This window comes from Dendropsophus ebraccatus, chromosome 4 (genome assembly GCF_027789765.1).
Source record: "Dendropsophus ebraccatus isolate aDenEbr1 chromosome 4, aDenEbr1.pat, whole genome shotgun sequence".
Taxonomy (NCBI): Eukaryota; Metazoa; Chordata; class Amphibia; order Anura; family Hylidae; genus Dendropsophus; species Dendropsophus ebraccatus.
In genome coordinates, this window is record NC_091457.1 from 124,576,025 (window position 1) to 124,595,115 (window position 19,091).

Consider the following 19,091-nt stretch of genomic DNA (forward strand, 5'->3'; position numbering starts at 1 on the left):
TAGATTTGTAATTTACTTCTATTTAAAAAAAAAAAGAAAAAAAAAGTTATGCAGTACTTATCAGCTGCTGTATGTCCTACAGGTAGTGGTGTATTTTTTCCAGTCTGACACATGCTGCCACCTCTGTCTGTGACAGGAACTGTCCAAATCAGTAGCAAATCCCCATAGAAAACTGCTCCTGCTTTGGACAGTTCCTGTCAAGGCCAGAGGTGGCAGCAGAGATCACTGTGTCAGACTGGAAAGAATACTCCACTTCCTGCAGGACATACAGCAACTGATAATTACTGGAAGGATTGAGATTTTTAAATAGAAGTAAATTGCAAATATATATAACTTTCTGACACCACATGATTGTGGTGAGTCCAACAGTAACCTCCTGCAATCTCGAGCTTGGGACTACGAAAGCTCTTTTGCGTATGGAGTATCTGTATACCTACCCGACCATCACATAAATCATTGTCTGTGGCGGTGCTGAAGAGAGCTGAGCCCTTCAGCAGTCTAATATATTATTGTTATTCTTATATATTGTTGTATAAGTAATGCTATGATGTTTGGCTTTCAGGTCAGCCAATACACATTTGCCATGTGCAGTTATCGAGAGAAAAAAGCGGAACCACAGGAGCTTCTTCAGCTGGATGGGTACACGGTGGACTACACGGATCCACAGCCAGGTAAGTATATGAATGTATGAACTGTATAATGGTCATGATGGTGTTTGAACACTAGAGGATCCATTATTGGTTTCCATTAGATTAGTATTTCATAGGTTAGCAGAAACATTGATCATAAATCATGGTCGTCTTCATTCGTTGTATCTAGGCTCTCTGTAATGTTTTCACAGGTTTAGAGGGCGGGCGATCATTCTTCAATGCAGTCAAAGAAGGTGATACCGTAATCTTTGCAAGCGACGATGAACAGGATAGAATCTTGTGGGTCCAAGCGATGTACAGAGCAACAGGCCAATCCCACAAACCTGTGCCGCCGACTCAGGTTCAGAAACTTAACGCCAAGGGAGGAAATGTACCGCAACTTGATGCGCCAATATCACAGTTCTGTAAGTATATGTACAGGAGTGGTGTTTATTAACCAGCCCGGCTATACACAAATTAATATCTCCTATCCAATTTCTCCTAGAATCCAAGATTACAGAATTTCTCGGGAGATCAGTGATGCATTGCTGTGTTTTATTCAGTGCCAGTCAACTGGAAACCAAATACAGCAAAATTAGCGCTCCTTGCCTTTAATATATTCTTTAGGCTGTGACTATTTTATTTGTTTTGAAAGCACTTAAAAAAGAATAGAGGAGATTCCAAAAAAAATGTTCCAGAAGGTTCCAATCTTTGAACGGCCCTTAGACCAATTCCATGACACCATGTTTGCTAAGAATACAATTCCTTTGGAGACGTGGCTCTTGCACAGGGTCTTGCTACCCAGTAGCAAAGAGAGAGGACCAACCAGGACTGGGCCGTCTTTTACCAAGGGTCCCATAGTAGCCACATGGTATTGTCATGATATAAGTCACCATCATGTTCCTTTGTACACAGAAGTGAACAAAGCTTTAAACTACTATAGCAATACACTGGAGCCCTGTGGGGTACAAACATGTATTAGTAAGCTTAGTTTCACCAGTCTGCTTACCCCAGCCCTGGTCAATATTTGTTACCACATCCTTCTTATTAAATACCAATACCCTTATTCTGGACCATCTGCCATTTATAATACTGAAGTCTTCTTATGCAGCATACGGCCTATGGCCCCTTCAGGTACCAGTACCCAGCAGTGACTGCTACTTCTCCACCCCCTTCAGATACTTTCCTTGCTCATAGCCCAGACTGGCAATGCATGGCTGATCTCAGGATGAGCCTATTAAGCCAATTCAATAGGCTGTTCCAAAATTCATATATGTATGTCATATACTGTATACAATAACCATCAATTACTTTACATTTCTTATCTATTGCAGTTACATTTCAAGCAAGATAACTGAATTTCATATAAACTGATGGTGTAATGTGTTCTTCATCTAAAAGTGTAATACTGGATTAACCTCTTCCTCACTCACATCACTAATACTGTTCATTAGAATTTCCTTTGATTGTCGCTAAGGGCTCATATACCTCATTTACAGTATCTACATCTACGGACGACACCTCAGCTTGCTAGAATATCTCTTCCGTAACAATGAGGCAGGAAGGTGTGAGACCCAGGTGCTTAGTCTCTCCCTTTGCACAGCACATTGTTATCAAGTTTGTAGAGTCAGTCATTCCCAAATTTAGTAAAGTGCTAAGTACATCGATTCACGCTGGCACCCCTGACAATGTCGTTTACCAGACACCTAAGTCCTCCAGGTAATGCTAATAGATGAGTGTCTGTCAGCACAATGGAAGGTGTATATTTATCACTAAATAAGCAGAAACAGTAATAAGCGTAGCTTAGTTAAAAGGTGCCCATACTAGTGTGAGGTTGCCCAATGACGTCAGGACGGTCAGATGCATAACACAACACCGAAATAAATTCTGTCATGTAAAGGGGGACACCATGGGGGGACACCATCCTAGCAACCAATCAGATTACACCTTTCATTTTCCAAAGAGTCAGTGAGGAATGAAAAATAGAATCTGATTGGTTGCTAGGGGCGACTGAGCCAGTTTCACTTTACACCATGTTTGATAAATCTTCCCCCATGTGTTCTCAAATAGTTTAAAGGGTTAGTGTTATTTCTAAAAACTTTTGAGACCCGCTGCAAGTGTTAGTTATAGCCTGGTGAATTGATCGGTCTTAAGCAGTCCACACTTTGATGGCCTCCTGTTAGGAGTCTTTACAGTTTATGGTTCTATTATATGAGCTGCAATACACATCTATGGAGCCCAACTCCTGTAATCAGTCAGATAGGGAGTGAAACTCCCAGCCACACACTTCATCTAGCTATAACTAACCATCGCAGCCGGTCTCCAAAGTTTTTACGAATGTCACTAACACTATAAGGGGGCCTTCTTATGTTCTGTAAATATGGACAATGTGCTATGGAAGGGAATTCAGATTTTCCAGCATCATCATTCGTTTTGACGCTGGGAGCTCAGAAACTGTTTAAATCTTAGACACTTTTAGGGGTCATTAGAAGTGAGAACATACGTAAAATAATACATAAACATAATATGCCTTTGTTACAATACCATTATCAAAGTTGCACTGGGTCCGGCTCGATTCCACAGCTACATTACTGCTGTCATTGCTTGGACTGAGTTGTATACACAGTGCTGATAAAGACAGGCTAAAACTGTAGGGAAAATACATTTCTGCCTTTTGTACTGGATGTCAGACAGCTGAGCCTTCAAGTATCTTAAAAAGATCAAGAGGTGTTACTAAACCTCCTGTATACCCTGCAGGATAGTTATCATCCCAATTATCCTGTAGAGTTGGATGACAGTATCGTTGGCTATAAGCATGAGAGGCTACACATAGATCAGCCGCTCAGTGAGAGTTTTAGTCTTTTCCACTAGAAACAACACTGATTATTATGGTAACTAACAGAAATATCTGATTGGTTGATGTTTGGTTGTTTACTTGAAAGATCTGGAAAAAATAAAAAATAATAATAGTAGTGAAAATCCAAATTATTGCAAGATTGACTCATTTTAAGTGACCACTAGGGGGGACTAGTACTAGTGAAACTATGAGTGTCTGGTAAAACAATATGGCAGCTTCATTATGGGTCCGTCTAAACCCAGTTGTTTTCTGGCGGCTGCTGAAGTTGGATACAGCCAGAGAGGGTCCTGAAAAACATAGATACAACCTATGGCTTTATCCATGTTTTCCGGGCAGAATGCTGCACAGTCAGGTTTAGATGCACCCAAGCATGATCAAGATTCACTCATCTCTAGTTTTAAGACAATGAAGACTGGTATTGTTTTACCAGTTAAGGCAAAGACACTCATAGTTTCATTCGGACAGACCTAAGTGTACTCAAGATTTGCTTACCTGTACTTATCCTTAAAGGGGGTTTCCCACATTAGTAATACATAGCACTCTTTTGTATAGTTTTGCAGCTCAGTTTCATTGAAGTGACCAAAAGCTGAGTTGTAAGACCACATACAACCTAAGATGTGGCACCGTATCTGGAAGAAAAACAAAACTATTTTTCTAATCCTGGAAAACCCCTTCAAGATGTGAAGACTTTAAACTAAAAAGAAAGATAATCCATGGTTGCAATATATGTAACTTAACCTATGCTTATTCTTATTCTTATTACCCAGTCTTTTTGTTTTACTATAATCTTAGAAATAGAAATAATAGGTAAATACCCCCATTGATAACTCAATAACCTATGTCCTGCTATCTAATATTATATCGATTTGGCTGGCGGAGAGTTAAATTTGTTTAGTGATGTCCGGGCCCACACACCGACTTGCAGCACTCTACTTCTCACGCCCTGTTCTCTAAACACTGCCTGCTCTTCTGACCCTACCTCCAATTAGGCTCCGCTAGGTGACAGTGCCTTTATTCTTGCTGAAGCCAACAAATCTTCTTCTCCACTGATGCTCGAAAGTGCAGACCAGTTAAAATATACTGTATTTAGTCACCAGCATAGCTATTTACTAACACAATTTAGAATCCATACACTGCTCAGGAAAAGAACATTTGGATTGCATCTCCCCTATGCATTTCCTATTTGCACTGTGAAAAATTCTGTTAAAATAACTTGCAAATATTTAGTTCAACTTATATTGTACTGATCTTGAGTTACATGATGTTTCCATCCCCAAAGCTTATTTCCAAATAATTTAGGTTTCCTTTTACAGGAGAGCAGTGTATTGTGGGAGCCCAGAGAGCAGTGACACATAACTAAACTGTTAGGTCACATGTCTAACACATGGGAGGAAATAAAACATGTTTCCAAGAACAGAATTTAAATAAAAAAAAAATATATATATATAAATATATATATATATATATATATATATATATATATATATATACACAATTTATGGCGATGCCATCATAACATCTTTTTTAGATGAAAAAACAGCCATTAATAATGATCGCAATCAATATTTACGGCTGTCCTTATAAAATAATGGCCATTATTTCACTTATAAAGGCGTTGTGGGAAGATAGCCTATGTATGTAATCAGTATCAATAAAAAGAAAGGAAAATTTGCTCCAAGTAGGTCTTAGACATTTCCAGTTTTCATTTTACACTGCGTAAGGAGACCCGCTGTAGCCAATAGAAGAGTATGCAGAGCAGGTGTAACCCCTCTATTAGCACTCTCAGAAGAAATGTCCCGACTGGATTATTAGCAGGAAGATTAGTCAGCTACTACTTACTAAAAAGGAAACCTTTAGAAGGGTTTTTTATAGTAGTATTGACTTGGCCTCAGGATAGCTAGTCGATATTAGATCAGGCAGCATCCAACCCACAGCACCACTAATGATCACCTGGGTGAAAAAGCCCCTAGTATCAAAGTCCTTGGAATTTATTTAAATTTTTTAGTTCATAATGAAAAGTTAAAGTGTACAGTACCTCCATTGGTGGGAGTCCACTTTGAGAAAAAACATTAATCACTGTGTTCGATCATTTATGTAATGTAAATTTATATTCAATATGGCACCAAAACAGGTTTCTAAGCACCCGCTCTCGCTGCCGCATCTACCTATACACTATGAGCATCTCACTGAGTTTCCGTAGCTCCCATTTGCAGTGCAAGACCCAGCATAATGTAAGTCTATGGAGCCGGGTCTCACGCTGAAGATGGGATCTATGGAGAAGCAGCAAGAAGCTTAGACGCGTTCGTGAGCTGAGAGAAGGGCCCTAGGAAGTCTATTCTGCCGCCATATTGAAAATAGATTTAGAGAAATGACTATCATGCACAGTGCTGCACAATAGTCATTCCTCAAAGAAATCCTGTATTTCCATATAACTTATGCCCCATAGCAAAATATCAATTATCTTCTGGTTCTGCTTTACACCAGCAACTCCAAGTGATGACATGAGAGTTCAGCATGCTCCCATATAATTCCCAGTAAAGAACAATAAAGATGTCAGCCTTAAGCCAGATGACTAACCAGAGTTGGGGCATCTTTCCATGGACCTTTTGATATCCACAGGAGCAGCTCCTGGCAACATACACCCTTGCCAATACAATTTTCAACTACTTTCATGTCTACTAAATTTATGGCACCATGATTCAAAACAGTATGTAGGTTGGGACCAGTTTTATCTGGGGCCCTTCCTTATAGTCTTCTTACCACCTTCCCTTATAGTATGTATGATCCTATAGATGGACGATGGTTTTACTAACCTGCCAATATTTGGTCATAACAATCCAGTATTGCATTTTAAGATGCTTAATTTTTGTTTCCTTTCAGACAGGTAAGGTGATATCAATGTTCCTCTATTTGTTTCTAAAACTAGAATTTCTTTGTCCTTATCTCTGTCTAGTAAACCTTGTATATTTTTGTGTGTTTAGAGTAACCTAGAACCATAGACAAGCTTCTCTCCTAGAACCCAGCCCCTGAGCATTTCAACATGTGTTATATTGCAGAGAAAGACATACTGTAGTTCGCTCTCTCTTTCAGAGCTGTCTATGGGGAGATAGGGGGGTAAAAATAGATTGTAATAGATGGTTAGCTTTAAAATGTGTATCCTTCTTCAGGTCAACAAGAAATGACTGTTAAATTAAAGTGTATATCGAGGCAGCTCTGAAACTTAGGGTGGACTCCATTTTTGCATTTGAAATCTAAAAACTAGACCCTGCTATTCATTCATTTGTGTGATTCCACAAATCACTTTTATTTGGCTAATTGAAAATCAGTCTAATGCCTATCCCCTACTTCTTTTTATTTTCTGTCTTGTGTCTTTTATCTATCTGTATATCTAAAAGAAAAAAAAAAATGATATCCATGACACTATGGGATGTCATTAAAAAAAAAAACATGCAAGCCTATTGCCTACCGTAAGCTTCATAAAAGTGACCACCTGTCTGCAAGCACCTACTGTCTGTCCTGTCTGTCGCAGTAGAACATTCAATCAAACACATGCCCAGAAATATCATTGAAAAATCAAATATATATATATTTTTTTTTTCCGTTAAACTAACTCATGTTTGATCCTCTTATATTCTAATGCCTTTTTACCTATATGGATTGATCAGGCACTTCTACTAATATTTACTATAGATATGTTTTCATGATGTTAAAAAAAATAATAATAATATAAAAAAAAATCAAAAAGTTGACTAGCAATTCAAAAAGTTTTCTGAAGGTTTTCTTTTTCATTCATTGCCTGAACCCTAGTACTTAACTTGCTAAACTGGGGCCCCTGTCTGCTTTCCTGAGTCTTTATGTTGTTCTGGTTTGTTTCTTCTTACCCTGCAAACTTCTAGCTGGACTGAAGGGTAAGTGCTTCCCTATAGATGGCACAGCTCAGATAATCTGACCAGATTATCTGACATATGCAGTGTGCTTTTTTTCTCTCTAAACTTTTCTCATGTTTAGATCTGTAGTCAAAATATTCATGTTTTCCTAAATCTAGGTTTGAATTGTAAGTTTCCATACTGAAATTAGGATGCATGTGATGTTTGCATAATTGCCTTCTCTCCTTGGCTTGTACTCTAGCATCACATGATGCTCTTGATCTAGAATATTTATGTTTCTTTCTTTTTTTTCTGTGTGTTTTTGTGTGTTTTTGTTTTCTTAGGCCTAAAAAAACAGCAATGCCTTCATTTTTTTAATTTTTTTTTACCATTTATTTAAAAAATTTTAGTACTCATAACTACATCCCATGGTTTGCAAAATGCTTGTGACCCGACCATCTTGCACTGCAACAGGAAAATGCAATTTTTAATTTTCAGCCACATTCACTTTTTTATATATAAAATCTGTTTGTAAATGTCATTAATGGTTTCAATGGGCTGCATGAATGAGTTCACATATATGCCTGTAACATGTAATAGCGAGTGTCAGGAACATGGCATTAAAGGCACACCAACCATGCTAGAAACTTTTAATAGTGGTTCCTATATTATATTAATGTTTTAAGCACTTTTTTTAAGGCTATGTACACAAGTATAGCTGTGATTTCCATTTATTAAAGAAACCATGATGAAGTGCTGGATCTATCGTATGACGGATATCACCAGTGCCCAATAGATTCATTGACCTGTTGTTCAGTTAGTCATTTGGGTTTCAATGCGGTATGCATTGGTTTTACAGGAAATATTGAGTATACAGCATTACGGTACTGGTAATGTTGAGTGTATTTGGTGACAGTGTAAGCAGAATCTTAAAGAGTATTATCCTATAAAGTGTATCCTTAAAGGAAGTTATCCTCTATCCACAGGATAAGATATAACAAGCTGATCAGAGAGGATTTAAAGAACATGGACATAATCACCACCAAAGTGATCGGAGTGCACCGTGTATGCCTGGCCCCTACCCTATTCATTCATTCTGTTCAGCAGACCCAATGAGGCATGTGTGGTGCGCTGCATACATTTTGGGGACGATTCTACCACTGTTCTTGGGATCTCCACCAATAAGCTTGTTCTTGGGATCCTCAACTATAAGCTTGTTCTTGGAATCCCAACCTATAAGCTTGTTCTTGGGATCCCCCCTATAAGTTTGTTATTCCTGGAATACACCTTTGGGCTATGTTCACTCAGGTGAAAGTAAGGCCGTTGTCGCAATCGGCAACAATGGCCGTATTTTGTACGTAAAGATACGCTGCATGTTCTTCTGTGGGATCCCGGCCGGAGCATATATACAGAATATACGCTCTGGCCGGGATCCCAAACGGTGCTGCAAAGAACTGACATGGCCATAGAAAACGATGTCAGTGCACACTGTGGAGTGAGCGGCTGCAGCTTGCTTGCTTCACAGTGTGCTATAGGAAGTTCTGATGCGGGCGTGCGCAGGTGCGCCCGCATCAGAACTCTACGGCCATAAAGATCATCTGATCTTTGCAGAGACCAGCTGCTCCGTGACCCGGCCAGGTCACGGAACGGCCGGTCTCTTACGCCATGTAAACATGGCCTAAATATATAAGTATTGCCTTATGCCTTACTTAATTTGCCTCATAGACTTGTAAATTCCTCGGAAATAATTATCAATTTTAAAACTAGAGCATTACAAAGTACCAAGACGCGATTGGGAAAAATATGGCCTGCTAAACCTCTACATGAAAAAGTACAAGATATGGTATAAACCTATGAATTAGGCTCATGTGTGTAAGTGTGTAAGAGCCACCAACCCAGATTCTGTCATTCTGGATGAAATGCAGTTCTATTTTTGTTGTCTAAGCAATGGACACCTTATTGAAACCCAACTCATTCTAGATAAGAAGGCCCTATTAGTAGCTTCTAGCATCTATCATGCACTAGAACTGGTGCTGCATCTTGGTTTCCATTTATAACAGAAACCGTGATGAAGACCTGAACAGAGCCTTACGCATTAGCGACATTAAGCAATTTGTTTAAGTCAGAGCAAAAATATAAAATAAAACAATCATACTACCTGAACCATAAGTCATCTCTAAATAGAGCTACCAACTGTGGCTTCCAATTCTTTTTATACAAATTATTCAAGTTAGTTAAAAGGATTGTCCAGTCATGTAACTTTCTTTTGGAGCAGCTCAGAACAATGTAAAAGATGAAAAGAGGTCATAATCATCTCATTGATTCCCTGTTATTCCCATTCTAGAGCTTTTATGCCTCCAATGCCTTCCTTTGGTCCCTCTCTATATGGTAACCCAGCAGTAAGAGTGATGTTTTAACACTGTCAGTGATTGACTACAGCCTATGTAAGGGGCCTATTACACACAGCAATAATCATTCAAATTAGGCCGATATCGCTCTGTGTAGTAAAGACAGCAATCAGCCAAACAGCTTATCGTTGCCTTTTGGCAAGTTTCAAAATCATTGCCCGCTGACCGTGCATTGCTATAGGTAGTGCGGCCAAAGACTAATGATAGTGGGTATAAAATAATAAAGCTATTACTTACATGTCTAGTCTCCCCTGGTGTCCTCAGGCCTTGTCAGTGGGATTCCCTGGTCTCTGCAGTTGCAGCTCTCACTTCTGGTCCCATCTCTAACAAGCTACAAGCTACAGGATAATCGAGCTGTGTAATAGGCTCTGTAAGCAATCGTCGATCTAGCATAGCATTTTTTGAACATAATTCTACTAAGGCAAAAGTTTTAATGTAGTCACCCAACAGTCACACCCATGTATTACAAAAAAAACATCTAAGACTTTGAAAAAACGTAGCGTTCTGAAAGTCCAGCCCTCAAACAGCAATAAAAACAAAAATTCCAACATACGTTAAGTTTTTTCTTCACTTTAAGGGTGCAGCAGATCAGCAGGAGATATGACAATACAGATTTAATGCTGTGTTCAGTTATTTAGGTGAAATCTGCTGCAGATCTGCTGTGGATCCGCAGCAGAAAATCCGCTGCGGATCCGGTACGTGGGAACATACCCTAAATGAGTTTGGGTTTCTTATTACACATAAAGGTTAAAATAGCTAAAATACCCCTGAAATAGTAGATACACTGGACTGGACTCTCTTTTGTAACCGTAAACATATCCAGTCGATTTTATTACTCAGCAGCACATTGTTCCTCCAGTAAATTAATTATTTGAAATAGTATTTTGGTTCCTAGTAGTATGGCATTATGCCCTATGTATATACCTTTTTATCTCTATGTTCCCATTATAAATTCAAAAGCATTTTGTTTAATCCTTAATATAGAACCACAAATGTAAAATGTTTCCTATGCACACAGCTACTGCATACTGGAAGCTTTCTTCTTCAGAAAATCTGCCCATGAAAAGTCACGGAAACTAATATATGTTTTGCTCTTTGTGGCACGCTTCTAGTTTAAGCCCTGATTTAATTTACCGTACTGTACAACTAAGTATATACGTTCTTAGAGTTGCCATGAAAAGCATTAGGGAAAAAAATCTAGCTGTCTTTATACTGGCTTCTTTTTTTTTTTCAAACATATTTTTATTCATCCAAGACAAGTACACAAATCAGCATATGAAAAGCAGATGCAGCAAACAGGAATTTGTCCAGATAAAATTATTTTTTTGTTTTTCTTTCCCAACACACAAAGACCTGTGCAGTACCACCAGATGTGGATCTAAGGGCAAAGACACCTGAAGTTTGGCTCTTAAGAAATCTAGAAGGGCCTGCCAAAATATTTGCACCCTCGAGCAAGTAAAGAGCCCGTGGTAGAGGTCAGTCAATGGGTCCCCACAGTTAGGACAAGCAGTAAGCCGCTCCGGGTGATCCGGGGTTCTAGGGACATTAAACCCATATGTCGCATGGTGGATCAATTTAAAATATGTTTCCCGCCACTGTTCACAGATAACTGCCGCCCTAATAGATGCCCAGCTCTTGAGAATTTACTCAGATAAGTTGGCTAACGGCAGTTTCCCCCCCCCCCAATATTTAAATAGAGACGGCTCTAGCCCCTCTGTGGAGGCCTTCCTCATAGTGACGTTTAGAGAAGACAAGGAATGTATTGGGGATGATGTAGTAACATATATGGATAGGTCATTAGAGGAAAGTTCTCCCCTCAAATCGCGTAATCTGGAGAGCAAGAAGCTCCTGATCTGACCGTAAGCCAAGAAGTGACAGGGGCCCAGTCCATATGCTGTTTTAACCTCCTGAAAAGTCATATATCTAGACTCCTGCCTCACGATCAGATCAGAAGCAACCCCTATTCCCGCCCTCCTCCAGTGCTTAAAACTAGGGTGAGAGTCCGCATGGACGAATTCGGGATGGTCCCAAAGGTCCATATGAACACTCATAAGCATAGGAAGACCTAATAATTTGCGTCCATGCTGCCTTTTATTGTATCTCTAAATAGCAGACTATTCTTTACTATTGGAGGTAGTTTTGCATATCTAGTGTGGAGGAGACCATTTAAGGACCAGGGTGCCACCATTTGGGCTTCCATAGCATAGTTGGAGTAGATGCTGGACCCCCTTAGCCAGTCCACACCATGGCGGCACAAGCATGCCAAGTTATAGCACCGTATATCAGGTAGGTTGAGCCCCCCTTTCACCAGCGGGAGAGTTAGCTTCTTCCACGCTATCCTGGGGCGTTTACCGGCCCATATAAATTTGGTGAAAGCGGAAGTGAGGGAGGCCACATCTGAGTGCTGAAGTAATATCGTTTGGAGGGGGTACAGCAGCTTCCCAAAGCCCATCATTTTCAGGAGTGATACCCGTGCCAGCAATGAAAGAGGCAGGGCGGACCATCTGGAGAGGTCAGACTGCAGTTTTCTGAACAGGGGAGGGAAATTTAGGGAGTACAGAGAACCTGCTACCTTCCCCACCTTAATCCCTTAATATGTGATGTGGTCCGAGGCTAGTTTTATTGGTAGTGTAGGGGGAACTCTCCGGCCCGGGGAGCCTGGGGACGAAAGCAATAGGAGCTCACTTTTATCCTTGTTCACTTTGAAACCCGACTGGGAGCCAAAGGTATCTAAGTGCTGGAAAACAGCCGCCAGATCTGAGTGAGGGTACTCCAGAAAGATGAGTAGGTCATCTGCAAAAAAGATGGCCTTGAGTTCTGTGTTTCCCACCTTTATTCCCCTAAAATCCTCTGCACTCTGCAATCTGCGGGATAGAGGCTCTATAGCCAAATCAAATAGTAAAGGGGATAACGGACACCCCTGGCGCGTCCCTTTGCAAAGCGCAAATGTTTGTGATAGGAAGCCAGGGGTGTGAATCCGTGCCTGAGGGGAAGAGTAGAGACCCCTAATAAATGATAAGCACGCCCCGTTGAATCCCAATGCCCCCAACACCTGGAACATCCATCCCCAGCTCACACTATCAAACGCTTTTTCAGCATCAATGGACAGGAGAGCTGGGGATGGATGGCCAAGGGGTCTCATCTTAATCTCATCCAACACAGCCATCACCTTGCGAACATTAGCAACTGCCGAGCGGCCCTGAATAAATCCCACCTGGGCTGGAGACACCAGATCCGGCATTAAACTCGCCAACCTGTCCGCCATGATTTTGGAAATGATCTTGAGATCCAGGTTTATTAAGGAAATGGGTCTGTACGAGTTAAGATTCAAAGGGTCTTTACCGGGTTTCAAAAGTACCTTAATGTAGGCCATGTTGGATGAGGCCGGTATCGACCCTCCCTCTAAGTAGTAGTTATACAGAGATAATAACGCAGGGGTGATATCGTCGCAGAGTATCCTAAAGAAGTCCCCAGAGAGGCCATCTGGACCCGGGGCTTTATGAACATTAAGGTTAGAGATCACCCGCTTAATGTCCTCAGATGACACAGGCGCATTAAGCAAGGTCGTGTCTTCTTCGGAGATCTGTGGGAGATTCTGTAGCAGACTATGGGGGGCTGACGGTGAAATTATATCTGTGGAGTATAATTTTTGATAGAAAGATTGCAGAGTGTCAGTGATTTTTTGGGGTGATTTTGGATCGTGCCCGCCATAACTCTCATTTGAGCAATGCGCTGGGATGAATGGGGACCCCGAGCGTATCTCGCCAGTATGCGCCCCGCCTTGTTCCCATGTCGGAACAAGAGAGAGTCATATCGGGTACGGTGCATGTCCTCCTTCCTCTCCAACCATGTCCCATAGCTGGTGCGAGCCTGTTGCCACGCCTGCCGAGTAGTGGAGACTACTCGGCAGAGACGTAAGGAGACGTAAGGAAATTAGTATATGCTTCCCGGAGGGCTGCACTATAGGCTGCCACAGCCGAGGCAATTTCTTTTTTTTTAGAGGCCTTATATGCCATAATGCGCCCGCGCAGGACTGCCTTTGCAGCTTCCCAAAATAGTCGGGGTTGGTCAGTGTGAGCCGCATTATCAAGGGAATACTCCATCCACCAGTGTTTGAGTAGCTCTTTGAAGCAGTCATACTTTGACACAGAAAGTCCGTGCCTCTAGGCAGATGAGAGGAAAAGGAGCAACATAACGGGGAATGATCAGAAATGATCATATCTTCTATAGAGTGCGTCTGCAGTCTTGGCAACCAGGATTGAGAAGCTAGGACATAATCAATCCTGGACCAAGTATCATGTGGAGCTGAATAGAAGGAGTATTCCCTTGCGTCCGGATTGAGGTGTCTCCAAGTATCTGTAAGAGGCACATTATGACACATGGTAGAGAGAGGAGAAGGACGAGCACCTGTTCCCGTCGTCCCGGACACGCTAACGGTTCTATCTTCAGAAGGATGCATCACGTCATTGAAATCACCCGCCACAACCTTGTTGGGACAGGCATCTGACAGTAGTTGAGACGTGAGCTGCGAGAAGAAATGAGAGTTATTACTATTAGGTCCATATATGTTATAAATCTGAACCTCCTCATTCAGTAAGCGCATATGAAGTGTGCATATTCTACCCGCCGCATCATGGGAAGAGCCCAGGATTTCCCCAGGAAAAGATCTATTTATCAGGATTAGAACCCCTGCCTTCCGCTCTACTGCAGGAGATCCATAAACCTTCCTGACCCAAAATTTTTTCATTCTAAAAAAGTCAGGGGAGTCCAAATGGGTCTCCTGCAGCAGGGCCAGATCTGGCTTCAGCTTGTTAAGATGGCGCAGTACTGCTGTCCTCTTATGTGGTGACCTAAGGCCCTTGACATTCCACGTAATTAATTGAAACATTGCAAGTCATAAAAGAAATTTTGTGACCGGAGGGACCCCGATCCAGAACCTCACTTCGCAGGAATTCCCCCCCCTCCCCCCCCCCCCCATTCCCAACTAACCCCCCTCCCTCTAACATCCCTCCCCCCTCTAAACTTATAATCAAAAGGAAGAATAACAGTGAAAAAAACCTCCAACGACCGGTTGACGGGAGGCTGCTGACAGCGTCCCGTAACCTTGTCTCCGACTTCACTTTTTTCCACACAATAAAGGGGTAACAACAGAAAAAAGAAAAAGAAAAGATAGAACCTTGCAGTCCATCTCTAATATAGACCCAGCTCCCGTGCTGAGGCAGAGCATAACTTGAGACTAAAGCGATCATTATATTAGCATTGAACGACAGCCCCTTATTACTAGACGTAAAGAATACTCATAAATGACTTAGTGTCCCTCAGAGTCCCACGTCAGATAAGGAGGATCTGCGCTTTCTCTGTTCCCTCGGAGCAAGATACCAGTCCGTCTCACGATGGGTCCCCCGCCGTGGTGTACGACTGCCTGTGCGGTCAGGTGGATCATGGCGGCTGCTCCCATCGTCGTCTCGAGAGGGCCAGATATTGTCGTCGAAGTATTCTTGCAGTCCTTCCTTAGCCTCGTCTGGCGTGCGGAACGTGGACATAGAACCGTCTGGATGGAATACTCGCAAGATAGCTGGGTGCAAGAGGGCGAAGCGTATTTGTTTCTTGAATAGCATAGAACACAGCGGTGAGAACAACTTGCGACGTCTCAAGGTTTCCGCAGAGTAATCACCGAATATCAGCAATTTGGCCTCTTGTAGCAGCAGATCAGAGGTTTTACGTCTAAAGGCCCGCAAAATCTCGGTCTTATCTACGTAATCGAGATAACGTACAATCACCTGTCTCGGGCGAACTCTTGGCTGTAAAGCCGGGTGGGAAACATCAGGAGCAGTGTCTCTTAAATCCGGGCCCAGGCGGTGTGCCCGCTCTACTTTGCACACGCGATTCAGGCCTAAGAGGTTAGGAATGGTTACCTCACATAAGGCCGCCAAGTCCCGTTGCTGAACAGACTCTGGGACTCCAATTACACGTAGGTTGTTCCGCCTGGAACGATCTTCCAGGTACTGCAATTTGTCCAAGAGCCTGCGATTCTCCCCCGCCAGGTCAGTAAGCTTAGTGTTGGCAGAAGATGAAAAGTCCTCCAGCGTGAGTATGCGAGACTCCGCTTCCTCAATACGGCGGCCATGATGGGCAATTTCTGCTTGTAGTTGTTGCAGCGAGGAGGACACAGTGGCGACCAAGGTTTCCTGGATGTCTGGAGCGATTCTTTTCGCCACTTCAATCGCCAGCTTCTTATAGTCCAGGCATACCGGGTCGCTCTCATCGTCTGAGTGGCAGGCAGTCGAGTGAGCTGGGGAGCTAGCGCGCGAACCCGGGGCTGAGGCTGACGCCACCATGTCAGTGCCGCGCGTCTTCTGCTTCCCTGCCTTGCCTTGGCCTTTACCTCGGGTTTTCTGGCCCATCGTTTGGACAAAGCGGTCCATCCAATTCCCCACAGGTGAGGGGCCGATGATGTTCAGCTTTAGAGGTCAGTTGTGCGGGTCAGTGGCTAGAGAATCTGCTGCCTCACACGGAGCTCCGGTCTAGCGTGTCTTTACCGCATGGCGCCGGAATCGGAAGTCATACTGGCTTCTTAGCTGATCATTGAAACTGTACCGTGTGCTTATCACCTATGTACTAAATATGCTGCCATTGGAAATAAACATTAGATTTAGAATCTGATTGATCATTTTTCCCTTCCCTTCCTTTTTTAACAAATCTGTTTTTATTAAAGGAAATTTGATATACACATTAGCATTAAATATTTACCAATAAAAGAAAATTAAAAAAAAGAGGGGGGGCGTATAAAGGAGCACTAGCAACCGATGTTGTGCAATGGACAGCTAGTCCGCATCCAGGATGGGAAGACTAGGGCACGTAGGGGGGTTTGTAACACTTTATCTATAAGCCAGCCATAGCAAACCACATTTTCAAAAAGGCATCATGTCGGCAGTCAGCCAACTCCCAACCTACAGATCTGGTTTATTTATTCACTCTTGCAAGGTGGGAGGGGAACTACTGAGCCAGAGGGGAGAGATCAACAGTTAGTCCCTTCCTTTTTAACTCTTTTTTTCGATTGCCTTAAAGAGGACTTGTCAGTAGGCAAATAGTGGTGGAAATAAGCGCATGGCTATGTGGGGCTAGTCATCAAGATTCTGGGCATACATTTTTTATTTTGATCGTCCTCCCGATCAATGATATATAAGCCTTTTTGTTAATATGTATACCATCTCAAGAGCCCAGCAGGAGTCCATTTCCACTTTATCAAGTAGCTCAGTCAGACTCAGGGTAGTTGTGGCAAGCAGGCTGAGGCTGTGGAAAGTAATAAAGAGGGCATGGGCATGGGACTTAAGCCAGGGAACTCGCTCTGGGCACGTAACCTTCATTTGCATAATAAGAGAATGGTCTACAGTCTTACCAATTGAGAGGACTAATGGAGTAAAAGGGGTATGCCCAGAATCATGATGACTAGTCCTATCTATAAATAAATCAAAAGTGGAAACAGCACCAGCCCTTTCAAATATATAAAGTAGATGATCCAACCGTCCAGAACCAATATCAAAAATAGTTATGGGGACAGCATCTCAAGTTAAGCAAACATGGTTTTATTCACATCCTACTACACAACATTTTGACTGAGACCCAGCTCAAGAAATGCTGGGCGTCAGCCGAATCGTCGCATAGTAGGATGTGAATAAAACAATGTTTGCTTCACTTGAGGTGCTGTCTCCATCGCTATTTTTATATTAGTTCTATCTGTCAATGGACTTATGTACAACACTGTTTTTTCTGCTGACATATCTACTTAAAGGCTCTGCTTACACAATGTTAAAATTGAGTGGATGGTCGCCATTTAATGGCAAATATTTGCTGTTATTTTAAAACAACGGCTGTTGTATTGAAATAATGGCCGTTATTTACTGTTCTATGGCGGCCATCCACTCAATTTCAACATTGTGTGAACAGATCCTTTCTGTGTTTTTAATCCACTCCTGGTTTTGGTTGCAATATGAGGACCACAATACTGACTGAAATATATGTAGTGTGAACCCAGCCTAAACATACAGTAAGAAAGTATAAAAATATAAAACTCTTTAGCAAAATTACACAGTGATGCTAAAATGTTCATCTAGAGGGAAACACACACATTGTTCTTTTTGTAACTGTTAATACCAAAAAGGTTAAATAACAATATATATAATCCCAAGACAATGGTTGAGTGCCTTTAATGTAAAATGCTACAGATTTATTTGAATATTATTATTATATTTTATTTCTCTTGTTTCTCTCATAGTCCTCCTGAATTGTTTAGTTTGTGGATGTTTACTTTTTGTCTTCTCACTTATTTCTATAATTTTATGTTTGAACACCCAAGAGGGCATTAGACTTGTCATGAGAGTTGGCAAATATGTATTTGGAGTATTTTGAATGCAATATGAGATGGAGCAGGTGACGTCCCTCCTGACCATGAATACAATACTCCTTATCCTTCCTTCTTTCTTTCTCTCCTTTATTTTGCTTACATTCCCCTTGGATAGCAGGCAGAATCTTATCTTTACTTCTTCAAGCAGATACAATATTCTTTTTCGGGGTGTCTGAATAGGACTCCAGCAAAGCAAAGCTGCAATATGATAACATGCTGGAGGTTGCTATTTTTTATTAAACAAACAAAAAAACTATACCTATTTTTTTTTCAACTAAAAAATAAAAGGGAAAGGATGAATGAGAGAACGAATGAATGGACTTCTTGGATTGAAATCTTAGTACTTTGCACCATTCGCTATCTTGTGAGATCTTGACGATTGTTTGTTCTGCTTGACATAAATCTTTTAACACTCCATTCAGTTCACTGCTATGTTTTTCTTGTATGATCAACTCGTATCTGCTACATTCACTTTTGACGTTTCAAGCGTTTAGGCATTTGGAGGCCTGCCATAACCTTGCATTATCTGGCTTGTCTTCCTGCGCCAAAAAGCATGAAACCCAACTATAACATTCCACATTAATAGCATGAACAAAATGTGCGCAAATCACAAAAAAAAAAGCATGCTACTATTGACATATGTTCCCATGAACTGTATTTTGGAATTAACTGCTCATTAAATCTGAACAATTTTGCATAAAACTATCCAATGACATTTATGCTCTGTATTATTATACTGTTGTTGTTATTTGATAATGTCGATTATTATTCTGATTAGATTATGCTATTCAGTACAGAATATATTCTATTACAGTTCTACAACTGGTGATAAAATATTATTTAATGAGGAATTTTTGTAACTGAACAGATCATTTTCGAGATAAAAAAAATAATACTATTAGGTTATCATTATTATTAATATGACTT

General features: G+C 41.4%; 1 protein-coding gene across 13 annotated transcripts in view; it reads left to right on the top strand.

The window, feature by feature from the left end:
- CADPS (calcium dependent secretion activator) overlaps positions 1-19,091 on the top strand; it is a 372,569-nt gene that overhangs the window by 205,160 nt on the left and 148,318 nt on the right. For all 13 annotated transcript variants that reach the window (XM_069966947.1, XM_069966958.1, XM_069966959.1 and 10 more), the window contains 2 exons: positions 563-671; positions 842-1,054. In XM_069966947.1, coding sequence (XP_069823048.1) covers positions 563-671; positions 842-1,054 — 322 coding nt within the window. The remainder of the gene's footprint in view (positions 1-562; positions 672-841; positions 1,055-19,091) is intronic.